The sequence below is a fragment of the Myotis brandtii genome, unplaced genomic scaffold (genome assembly GCF_000412655.1).
Source record: "Myotis brandtii unplaced genomic scaffold, ASM41265v1 scaffold397, whole genome shotgun sequence".
NCBI lineage: Eukaryota > Metazoa > Chordata > Mammalia > Chiroptera > Vespertilionidae > Myotis > Myotis brandtii.
The window spans coordinates 3,584,944-3,597,404 of record NW_005365229.1 but is presented as its reverse complement, the minus strand read 5'-3'; the positions used below and the strand labels follow the sequence as shown (position 1 = coordinate 3,597,404).

Here is a 12,461-nt window from a genome sequence, read left to right as displayed (position 1 = left end):
GGAAACTGACGCTCCAAGACATTCCCTGCTTGCCCAAGGTGGCCACGAGGAGACTCGGAATTTAAACCCTACAGTCTGAGCCAGCACCCTGTCCCCACCTTCACCGCCATTCAGCAGGGTGCTTGGCACAGAGTAGGTACTCAATGTCATTGCTAAATAAATGAATGAGAGAGGGTCAGTGTACAGGGGTGGTTACAGGGAAGGTCCCCAGAGGAGAACAAACCAAGGGCTAGTAGATCCTGAGTCAGAACTAAGGTAGAAGAGAAAGGGTTCATTCATTAAAAATTTATTGAGCACCTGCTATGTGACAAGTCCTGTGCTAGGCACTCAGGATACAGGTCCAGCACAGCAGACACAGGTTCCTGCCCTCAGAGAGCTGGCTGCAGAGGACCAGGGCTGGGGGAGGGATGGGGGGACAGTATAAGTTTGAGGCCACTTGTGGATGGAAGATGACACCTGTCGCCAGGACCCCAATTACAGAGCACCCCAGGCAGACAAAGTCATGGAGCAGGGTCCCCGGGACCCTGTGAGGAAAGCCCCCAGACTACCGGCTGAGGGCGGTTGGAGCCCTGGTTAGGAAGGAGGGACCCCCAGTTCCCTCACCATCCTCCCTCCTGCACATCACTGACATTTCCATGGGAATTAGGGCAGGATCTCCACCTCTTGTCCTCACAGTGCCTTCTATACATTTACTTATCCATTTATGAAGCACCTACTGTATGCCTAGCCCTGGGGATACAGCAGCTAACAAGATACAGCCCAGTCTGGGAAGGGAAAGGGAGAAAAATGCAACCAGACAACCACATTTTTCAGAAATGAAATAACCTACGTGTCCATCAATGGGGGAGTGGCTGATACATAATGAACCTGTCATAGTCTGGAAGGGTAGACAGGGGTCAGGAATGTGACGGGTGTATAAGCGTCTCAAGGAAGGAAGCCTGGGTATATAAGTGAAAAAAGGAAGTGGCCACCATTGGGTGTTGTATTGTTGCCAACTGTGATTAAAATAGAGCTGCCTCCATATCTCGATGGCTTTGCCCTCCCGTCTGCCTGCCTCGGTCTGGGTCTGCCTGGCCCTTTGTCCACTCTATCTGCTGAGATGAAACATTCCTGCCCAGGACCCAGGGAGCCAATCCTCCATGCGCTGCCTTCCCAGGCCACTCGCAGGTCACCGGCTCAGGCTTAATCCCTCGCCCGGGCCCAGACCTCCAGGACTGATGAGTCAACACAAGCCAGCTCTGAACAAACACCCCCTCTTCCTGGCCCGGGGTCCCTCTTCCACCCCCGGCCGGCCCAGTCCATCCTGTTCCCCAGGAAGCACCCATCCTCTGCTGGTCTGGGCGACTCCTGAGCAGCCCTGTCCCCTGGGACTTCCTGCCGTGACCGGAATATTCCACACATACCTGGGAGGCATTAGCTGCCTGTGGCTACTGAGCACTTGAAGTGTGGCTGGTGCAACTAAATTTTTAATGTTACTGTTTATGTTATATGTGCTATTATTTATATAAATATATGATGCATTCATATTCATTTAATTAATTTAAATGGCCAACATGTGGCTGGTTGCTATTTCACTGGGAGGATCCAGAGAGACAGCCTGGGTCCAGGCATGAAGAAGTGGACATCCTGGGACCCTGGCCTCTGCCCCAGGTAGAGTCAGCCTGGGGGGCTGGTTGGACAGCTGGGGCCTCAGGGACTGACTGGGGGTGTCCCTTGGGGTCTGCTCTATTGATGGGGCTGAACATAGCTTTGGGTGCCTGTGGCCACCCCTCCACCTACCTAGCCCTTGGTCTGACTCCAGCTGGATGGGCAGCGTCGTGATGTGAGCTGACCTCTTACTGTTAGAGCCCAACTCCAGCACCGTGTCCAACCTCCTTCACTCTCCCGGACCTCTGACTATTACACCACAGCCCTGCCCCTCCTCTGCTGGTTCCCATCTCTGTTCCCCACTCCAGGCAGCTTCCAGAGGACTTGACCTAGGATGGCGGGTTGTTGTCACATCTAATCTGCTAAAAGGCAACAGTGACACATCCCCCTTCCACCAGGGGGACTCAGAGTCTACAGCTGCCCTGGCCCAGTTCCCCCTAATGAGCTTGGGTACAAAGACTTTGCTTTTGAAGTAACCCCAGGGCACAGGATCAGGGCATGAGGAAGAGCTGGTGGGGGGTTTAAATAGGGGGGTGGTGAGAGGTTGGGAGGCTAATCAACCCAGGGTGCCGGGGCAAGCTGGGCCCTGCAGTGGGCTGATGGTGGCCCCCAAAAGGTAAGTGCAAGTCCTAACCCCCTGCAAGCTGGGAATGTGTCCTTATTTGGAAAAAGGGTCTTTAAGGATCCTTAAGTTAAGGATCTCAAGATGAGATCGTCCTGGATTTAGGGTGGGCCCTGCATCCAATGACAGGTGTTCTTATAAGAGAAAGATCGGAAGAGAACGGAGGGACCCAGCCTGGCCTGAGATATCTGAGACAAGATGCAGGACCCCAACGCAGACACTGAGAGGAATGACATCTCACGCAAAAAGGGCATCTTACCCTCAAAGGAAAGTTTGAACGAACTGGAAAAGGAGGCAGAAGAGGAGGAGCAGCGAGTCCTTCAGCCGTCAGTTGTGAAAACATACGAAGATATGACTCTGGAAGAATTGGAGGATAATGAAGACGAACTGAATGAGGAAGATGGACAAGCTATTGACATGTGTAGGCAGCAGAGACTGGCTGAGGGGAGAGCCACCCAACTGAGGAATAAATGTGAAGAAGGTTTGGAGATCCCAGGAAAGGATTATGTTCAGGAAGTTACCAAAGCTGGAGAGGGCTTGTGGGTGATCCTGCACCTTTACAAACAAGGGACTCCCCTCTCTTCCCTGAGACACCGGCTCTTCAGTGGACTTGCCAGGAAGTTCCCTCATGTCAAGTTTATCAAGGCCATTTCAACAACCTGCACACCCAATTATCCTGACAGGAATCTGCCCATGGTATTTGTTCACGTTGAAGGCGCTATCAAGGCTCAGTTTATGGGACCTCTAGTGTTTGGCGACATGAACCTGACAATAGATGAATTGGAGTGGAAATTGTCTGAGTCTGGACCAATCAAGACAGACCTGGAGGAAAACCCTAAGAAGCCAATTGAAGACGCCTGACTGTCCTCGGGGCACAGCTCCGTGCCCATGAGCAGGGGCGGCGATTCTGAGGCTGACTGAGGCTGTGCCCAGGTAACGTGCTGAGCTTTCTTGATGTGACAGATCATCTGGATTTTTTTTTTTTTAAAAAAAGGAAAAAGTAGAAATGAATCCTTTTGGTTTTTATAATTATGTTTCAAATCTCATAGTTCTCAGGAATAATCACTGCTGGGAATCTTCTTGAATTTCTTAGAACTCTTTTTAAATTAATAACATTTTCTTAAAAATAAAAACCAGCTGTTGGCATGACGAGAGAGAGAGAGAGAGAGAGAGAGAGAGAGGCAGAGTGAGATCTGAGACACACAGACATGTGGAGAAGAGAACAAGGCTATGCAATCACTGAGCACTGACTGAGGCAGAGATTGGAGTGATGCGAATTCAGGATGCAGGAGGCCATTGCCAGGGAATGATTGCAGCATCCTGTGATTATATAGAAACCATGGACTTGTAGCCCATAAATGAATGGATTGTACGGTGTGAGAATTATGTTTCAATAAAGCAGAGTTATCACTTTCCTACACTGAAAAATATACATAACATAAAACTTACCATTTCAAGCGCACAGTTCAGTGCATTTAGTATTTCACATTGTTGTGCAACCATCACCATCATCCATCTCCACAACTTTCTTATCTTGCAAAACTGAAACTCCACACCCGTTAAATATTAACTCCCCATTCCACCTTCTTCCTGCTCCTGGCAACCACCATTCTACTTTCTGTCTCTATGAATTCAACAGCTCTAGGGACCTCATTTAACTTACAAAATTGCCATATGATAATTGCCCTTTTGTGCCTGGCTTCTTTCACGTAGCATATCTTCACGTTTCATCTGTCAGATGTCCTTCCTTTTAAAGGCTGAACAATGTCCATGTTCCCCGAATTTTAAAGGAGAAGCCACTATGGCTACCTTCACTGCAGAGACACTGGGCGTGGCAGGGCCAGAATGCACACCCAGGTCACCTGACTCCAGCACCCACCACTCACCACTCTGTAACCCACCCCCTTCCCAAGCACACGGGACTCCCCTGCGCCTCCTTACTCTTCTTCCTGCCCCCCTCCCTCCTCATTGGGAGATCCTAGGGCAGCGGTTCTCAACCTGTGGGTCGCGACCCCTTTGGAGGTCAAATGACCCTTTCACAGGGGTCGCCTAAGACCATCCTGCATATCAGATATTTACATTACGATTCATAACAGTAGCAACATCACAGTTATGAAGTAGCAACGAAAATAATTTGATGGTTGGGTCACAACATGAGGAACTGTATTTAAAGGGCCAGAAGGTTGAGAACCACTGTCCTAGGGGCGTAGAGAGCCTTTTGCTCACCTTTGGACCCTGACCGCACATGCAGCTCCAGGTGGAGTCCAGAGCAGCGAAGCAGCATTTGTGGAAGTGACTTGACTTGGAGGTGGGTTGGGGGTCAAAGTGGGTGGGGCCTGGCTGTGCAGCCCCCTTGGTCAGGCTCCCCCAGACTCTGCCTCTTGCTCAAGCTAAGCCACCTAATGACCAGGACCTCTGCATTGAGTTGTACAAGCTACAACCTGCACACAGCTACCTGCCCTGCCATTGACTCTTAAGACCCTCCAGGTTCCCAAATCCAAGAGACCTCTGAGCTCTGCTCTGAGGTGGGGAGGGTGTGTGTGTGTGTGGCTTGAGGCAGCCTGGGACAAATGAGATCGGTGCAGAAAGCAGATTGGGGGGCAGGGCGGAGGGGGGTGTCCCAGGGGCTGGTGGAAGGAAGATATGACTGCATAAAGGGACCGAGTTTCCTTTTGGGGTGAGGAAAATGTTCTGGAAGTAGATAGTGGTGCTGGTTGCACAACCTTGTGAATGTCACTTAATTGTATTAAAAGCCACTTAATTGTATACTTAAAAATGGTAAATTTTATGTTATGTTCATTTTAACACAATAAAACATACCCAACTTTCTTTAGCTTCAGCACTATCCCAAGGCCCTTCTCTATTATAGGAACCAGATCTAGGACCACTTGTGTCCCACAAGGGCTGGACTCTGGACCCTCTCTCTCCACTCCCCTCTTCATGCCACCTGCTCTTGATATCAACTGAGAACATTTCCCTTCAGGACACCTTCCAGGATCCTCTGTGTTAGGATTGGGCCAAGTGTTTTAGTCAAATAAATGCATCACCAATGGTTAAATTTCCTGCAGGGGAGGTATTCAAAGACATGGGGTGTTTCTGGAGTTTTCAAAACACAACTCACTACGAGGCAGCTTTGGCTTGGTCATTCCCACAGGACAAGTAATAAACAGAAATTAGGAAGAGCTTGGAAGGCCTGTCCCTGGGACTGACTTCAAATCACCCCATCCTTCTGGCACCTCCTCAGTCCAGGGCCCAGGATGCCTGGCTATCTTTTCAGTTCAGGCTGGGAAAGCACATCTTAGGTACTTTAGCTCCAGCCCTGAGGGAAGAAGGCTTTGGAGAACCAGAGTCCTGGGTTTGGGTTCCTTACTAGCTGTGTGACTTTGAGGAAGTTACTCAACCTCTCTGTGCTTAGTTTCCTTGTCTTTAAAATGAAGATTAAAATAGTTGTGACCTAAAAAAGTTTTTTTTTAAATTAGGTGATAGTCATATAACGTAAAACTAACCATTTCGATGTGTACAATTTGGTGGCATTTAGTGCATTCACAATGCTGTGCAACCAGCGCCTCTATGGAGTCCCAAAACATTTTCATCATTATAGCCTTAGAATCCCATCATTACGGCCTTAGAATAATGCCTGGTACAGCAAGTGCCAATGAGTGCTCCATAAATGGCAGGATAATTAGTAGAACAGTGGTCATAACAGGTAACCAGAGGTGGGTGATGGGATTAAGTTACTTCCCTTGGCCTGCAGGAAGAAGTTAGGTTCTCACTCGCTTCTGGGCCCCATTTTCCACCTTGAGCTCTCTATACCCACCCACTGTTGCACCCCTCCCCCCATCCAGGGTCATGCCCTCACCGGTTGGGCTGATGGAGCCAGGAAACCCAGCCCCTCTTCCGCAGTCTCAGGGCCTCTCCTTGGCGCCTTTTGGCTCTGCTTGGCCCACTCCGCTGCTGCTCCCCCAAGCTGTCACCTTCTGTGGCAAAGGAGACACGTGTGGGCAGGGGCGTCGGGGAAGATTCAGCCAGGGCGAAAAGAGAATGAATGGGAGTGGAAACACGCCCACATCTGGGAGGAGCTCTTATGAGCAGACCGCCCTCACTTAGGAGCGCACCACCTTCTTCCCCAGGGTCGGCTTTTACTCCGAGCATCCTGGGATCCCCGGCATCCAGCAGATCCCCGGGAATCTATATTAACATGCACCCTGCTGAAGGGAGCTGGAAAGTTTGGGACAGACTACTGCCGCCCCATCCTTCCAGGTGCAAACATCCGTTCGGTGGTTACTTTGTGCAATTTAACGCCTTTCGTGCCATCATTATAGCTTTGTGATAATGCTCACTACGTACATGCACGGACACGCAGGAAAAGCAGGCGAGTTTCCTTGATGAGTCGAGGTACAGCAAAACATCCCAGGACCCGTCTCCCCCAATTCACCTAGGAGCCAAGAACTGTCGTTTGCTGCCATCTTGTGGCAGGCATGGGAACTTTGCGCTCCATTTCAACCCTTTATAGTCCTAACCAAGAAAACATACTGGCCACAGGTCACCAGTAAGATCCTGAGTGCCTAAGTCAGACAGAGAAAGATAAATACCATATGATTTCACTCATGTATGGAATCTAAAGGAAAAAATAAATGAACAAAACAGACACAGACTCATAGATACAGAGAACAAACTGAGGGTTGCGAGATGGGAGAGGGACTGAGGGGTTTGGTGAAAAAGGTGAAAGGAAAAGAAGTACAAATTAGTAGTTAGAAAATAGTCAAGGGGATGTAAAGTACAGCTTAGGGAACATAGTCAATAATATTGTAGTAACTATGCATTGTCAGGTGGATACTAGAATTATCAGGGGAATCACTTCTTAAATTATATAATTGTCTAACCACTATGCTGTACACCCGAAACTAATATAAAGTAATATTGAATGTCAACTGTAATTTAAAAAAGATCCTATGTACCTGGGGGCAGATAACAAGACAGACATGGTCCCAACCTTGCGAAGCTCACAATCCCCTAGAAGAGACAATCAATAATCCACAAGTAAATAAAATGAATGAATAAAAAAATGATTATAGAATGTGATACAACCCAGGAACAAAGCAGGGGCTGAGTATCACAGGGTGAAAAGATATGTTTAATAAACCGAGTGTCTATCTGCCTACATACCCACTCCCTGCCCAGAGCTGTGGGCCACACAAGGGCATGTGCATCTGTTGGACTCCCCCTTGTAAATGGGTAAAGTCACCCAGTGTTGGCACATAGTAGGTGCTCAGTAAATGTCTAATAAATACACGATGGCAACACTGTGCTCAGCCAGCTTCTTGGCTCCTTCAGACCAAACAGATGGGGAGAGGGAAGAGGGGCTTATGGAAGAGAAGCTGGGTCCCTGGGGGTCCTGGGATGGCTGTAAGGGTTTGGGTGAGGATGATGGACAACTGTCACCCTCCCACGGAGACCCCAGTCCACCCTGTTTTAAATTGTACCCTCATTCCACTTGTTTCTTGAACCCTTCCCTTGCTTATATTTTTAATTTTGGCATTTTTCACCAACTCACATACTATGTATTTGCCTTATTTATTTAACATTTGTCTCCCCCCCCCCCCATCCCGGAATGTAAACTCTCCGATGGCAAGGATTTTGTCTATTTTGTTCACTGATGACTCTCCAGTGCCTAGAAGTGCCTGACACTTAGCAGGTGCTCTGTAAATGTTTGCAGAGTGAATGAATGATGCATGGGTGGGACTTGGGAGCAGGACCATGAGGGCACCGAGGGGAGACCAGTGGGAGGAGTGGAGCTCAGAGTCCAAGCAGCAGGTTGATCGAGTTACAGAAGAGGCCAAGTGTAAACTACTAGGAGGGGAGGCATTGGGCGGGGCAAGGGTCCCTCGAGGCAAAGCTAGGCTGGGGGTGGAGCCCTGGGGCGCTCTTCCTGGGGTTGGGCCATTCCCGAGGTTTCGAGCTTTAAGGGAGAAACCGGTATGGGGGCGGGGCCCAAGCGAGGTATGGCCAATCTGGAGGAAGAGCCGGACTGGGGGCGTGGTCAAACAAGAGAAATAAATGAAAGGAGGGGCTAAGATGGGGGGCGGGGCCAGGAAGCGGCTGGACCAATCAGGGATCCGGGTGAATCTGGGAGGGGACGTGGGCAGGGCCACCAATGGGCGGGGCCAGTCCAGAGGCGGGGCCGGGCCAGGATCTCTGCTGTCCCGGGTCCTGGAGCGCTCCCGCCCGGCAGGTCTCGCTCCCGCCCGGCAGGTCTCACTCCCGACCTGCAGGCCCTTCTCGGACCATATCGGCCCCAGGGTGCGTAGGGCTGGACTCTCCAGGCTCCGAGACTGTGGTCCGGCCTCGCCCCAGGCACTGCGCTCGGAGCCAGGCGGCTACGGGGTCCCTGGCGGGCTGAGTTCCTTGCTGCCCCGGGCTGTGTCCCCACAGACTCTGACAGCGAGGGTGAGCCAGCCCTTTCGTGCATGCGAGTGTGCATGCTTGTGTTTGTCTCCTGCATGTGCGCACCAGTGTGTGTGTGTGGACGTCTGTGTGCACAAGAGGAATTGTGTGTGTGGGTAGAGTTGGGTAGGTGCATGCTCCAGGGAACTGAGTGCGTGTGAAAGTTACGTGCATGCGAAAGGGTGGTCCCACGTGGGAGGAGAGTCCTGCGTGTGTGTATGTGTGTGAGACAGAGACAGTGTGTGCGAAATTTGGTAAAGATTGTGTGTGTCGAGGTATCTTGAAGGAAATGGAAGGGAAGATACAGTGATTCTTGGAGGATGTCTGTGGCGAGCTATGGGGTATGTGCGGTGAATTGTGGGAGTGTAAGAATTGCGAATGTGTGTGTTTCCATGTGAGTGCCAGTGAGGGTGCTTCTGGGGGCCTCCACGCGAAGGGGTAGAGACCAAAGAAAGTTTTGGGGTACTGATTGCTCTTGGAGGGTGAGTGCTGGGGCCTGGCTTGGGGATTACATTGCGTTCTTTGCTTTGAGGGCTGGGAGATTTGGGGGTGGGGCTAGAGGGGGTGGCCCTACTCCTTACACGGTGGAGCAGCGGGTACGTTCTTGCTTCATGTGGAGGGAGCTGCCACCTCAGCAGTCACCTGTCTCCCAGGCTCTGTGCTCACTCCTACCTGAGTGGCTTCTGTTGGTGCTTCCGTGTGAACATGGTGCAGAAGTACCAGTCTCCTGTCCGCATCTACAAGTACCCATTCGAGCTGGTCATGGCGGTGAGTGACCCCTGATTCTCTGGGTCCTGTGTGGTGGTTGGAGGGTGCAGGAGGTCAGCTATGATGGGAAGGAAAGAAAACCCCTCAGTCCCTGGACCAGAGGGAATTATTGGTTAACCTGGTGGGTCCAGTTTCTAACCAGTGACCCCTCAGCCTGCCCATCCTACCTTTCCTACAACTTCTGGAATCCTTGCCCACTGACAAAGCACAAGGTCTTTCTTTCTTTTCCTTGTTGAAGCTTACATGTCCTCTTGTCTCAAGATTCTCTGACATAAAACAAGGAAATCAGCTAAGTCACTGCTGTCATTTTGTGTAATGATAATAATAGTAATAATAATAAGTGCACTAATGAGGATGAGGATGATGGCAGCCATTCACTGAGGGTGTACAGTATGTCCAGTAAGTACAAAGAATATATGTAAAGATCAGCTGGTGTGGCTTAGTGGTTGAGTGTCAACCCATGTAGCAGTTGCCAGTTTGATTCCTGGTCAGGGCACCTGCCCTGGTTGCAGACTCTATCCCCAGTAGGGAGTGTGTAGGACAGTGGTTCTCAACCTTCCTAATGCCGCGACGCTTTAATACAGTTCATCATGTTGTGGTGACCCCCAACCATAAAATTATTTTCGTTGCTACTTCATAACTGTAATTTTGCTACTGTTATGAATCGTAATGTAAATATCTGATATGCAGGATGTATTTTCATTGTTACAAATTGAACATAATTAAAGCATAGTGATTAATCACAAAAACAATATGTAATTATATATGTGTTTTCCGATGATCTTAGGCAACCCCTGTGAAAGGGTCGTTCGACCCCCCAAGGGGTCGCGACCCACAGGTTGAGAACCGCTGGTGTAGGAGGTAGCCAATAGATGGTACTCTCTGTCATTTATGTTTCTCGCTCTCTCTCTCCCTTCCTCTCTCTAAAAATTAATAAAAAACATTAAAAAAGAATGTGTAAAAACATACATTTAATTCCCAATATCTCACATTATTCTCATTTTATCTCCACTAAATGGAAGCTTGGACATGTGACAGGACGGCCTCAAGTTCTGTGGCTAGGAAGAGGTAGAGCAGGGAGGACTCCAGAGCCATAATTTTAACCACAACACTCCCCAGGGTCCTCCTTCCATTCACACACCCTCTGTATGTGTCCTGCCTGATCTTAGTCTATGATCCTACCTACAGATGTATTTATAGTCGCATAAAGGATAAAAAAAATCTTCCATACATGTTGTGCTGTTACGTGTAGATAGTTCCACGTCAGGAAAGAAGCAGGGGGTCTACTGACTAGCTGGTGACCTTGGGCAAGTTCCTTAGCCTCTCTGAGCCTCCACTCCCCATCACTAAAATGAGAATTACATAGTTTCCAAATCTGGGCATCCTGCTGAGGAGCAAATGAGTCAATATATGTAAAGCTTTTCATGCAGGATCTGGCACAGATCAAATGCTATTATTGTTTTTGTTAGAGTTATTTTTGTTGCCCATGGCTGTGTGACTTTTCTTCATGTGTAAGAGGGGTGGGACACCAGTGGGTGATGGAGAGATTTGGGGACATGCCGTCAGAAGCCCTGGTCCCTATCGCAGCTCCACAGTGCTCTGGCTGTGTCTTCAGGAAGTCACTGCATTTCTCTGAGCCTTGGTTTCTTCATTTGTGAAACGGGGATGGTTATATGCACCTCATAAGACTGTCATGAGGATTAAAGATGATTAATGCGTGTGTTCGACCCAGTGCAGGGCCTGGTCCATACTAAGCAGACAATAAATGACGGCTAAATAAAAACAATTGTCCTCTGAGGCGCCTGGCAGCTCACATATTCTAAGACTCTAGGACTCATTTGTTCATTCATTCATTTACTCAATAGAAAAGAGACACTGTCCCCACCCTTCTGGGACAATGCAGCGGCCCGTGGTCCTCTGCCATAGAGCAGAGACAAATAACAGTAGCATGGGAAATGAATAATTTTTTTTGCATGGGCTTAATAATTGTAAATTTAACTTAGCATGTTTAGGAGTCTCAAAAATATTTACAATCACGGCATTTTAAAACAAAACATGTCTGTAGCACTTAAGACCGTATTAACAAGACAAGTAATGTACCCATGTCACCTTTTCTGGACTATGTTCAGCCTATTTCGCAGGCTTTGTGGTCCATAAGTGAAGACAGGTTTTAGTTAACTCCCTAGTGTCCAACAGTCTCTAGGTGTTGATGTATAGACGTTTGTGGGTGCAGTAGGAAACAAAGGTTTTCAGATATTTGTTATCTATATTTGCTCTAATTTAAGTTATACATATTTTCCTAATGCCACATCACCTTATCTTCCATATAGTTTTTGTCAGTGAAAAGACTCCAAACCGCTGTAACATCCCTGACAAAGCCACTTTGCCAACTGTTTACAAAACATCATTGTCCCCAAAATAGCTGCATAACTCAACATAACTTGTCCGCTGTGTGGGCACAAAAGGGGTTTTCTGCACTTAATGTCCGTCTTTGTTTCTCAGCTAAACACTTGCCCTCAGTTTGGGTCAGATGCCAGGGAAGTTTTGGATGAACTCAGCTGTTTTTACCACATCCGAGTGACCAGACCAACTGGCCTTTGGGTTTCTCTGTTTAACAAAACTGACTCGAGAATCAAAGCCTCCCTTCGCTTCTTCCAAAGTTTCCAAGTGATGACACAAAAAAACTAAAATTGGGCCTGTGGAACTGGTTACAAAATAGCATTGAGGCAGCCCTGGCCGGTGTTGCTCAGTGGGTTGGAGTGACCCAGGTTGAGGGTTTGGTCCCTGGTTGGGGAAGGCAACTGATTGATGTTTCTCTCTCTCTTTTTCTCTTTCCTTTCCCATCTCTCTAAAATAAAGTAGCATGTCTTAGGTGAGGATTTAAAAAATAGCACTGAAGCAACCTGTCAAGACCTAGATTAAAATTTTATTTTATTTTATTTTTTATTTTATTTTATTTTAAATATATTTTATTGATTTT

The 12,461-nt window shown here is 48.5% G+C and overlaps 1 protein-coding gene, 1 long non-coding RNA gene and 1 pseudogene across 2 annotated transcripts in view; 2 read left to right on the top strand and 1 right to left on the bottom strand.

The window, feature by feature from the left end:
- Positions 1–298: 298 nt before the first annotated feature.
- On the bottom strand, positions 299–6,261 carry LOC106727252. The gene is made up of 3 exons (XR_001363419.1): positions 6,129–6,261; positions 4,496–4,668; positions 299–396 (listed from the first exon to the last, which is right to left on the bottom strand). It is a non-coding gene; the product is annotated as an uncharacterized LOC106727252 (long non-coding RNA).
- Positions 2,396–3,265, top strand: LOC102246245 (annotated as a pseudogene).
- A 2,216-nt stretch (positions 6,262–8,477) lies between the features above and the next one.
- SEC14L5 (SEC14-like lipid binding 5) overlaps positions 8,478–12,461 on the top strand; it is a 46,785-nt gene continuing 42,801 nt past the window's right edge. The window contains exons 1-2 of the mRNA XM_014545082.1: positions 8,478–8,716; positions 9,367–9,481. Coding sequence (XP_014400568.1) covers positions 9,419–9,481 — 63 coding nt within the window. The 5' untranslated portion in view covers positions 8,478–8,716; positions 9,367–9,418. The remainder of the gene's footprint in view (positions 8,717–9,366; positions 9,482–12,461) is intronic.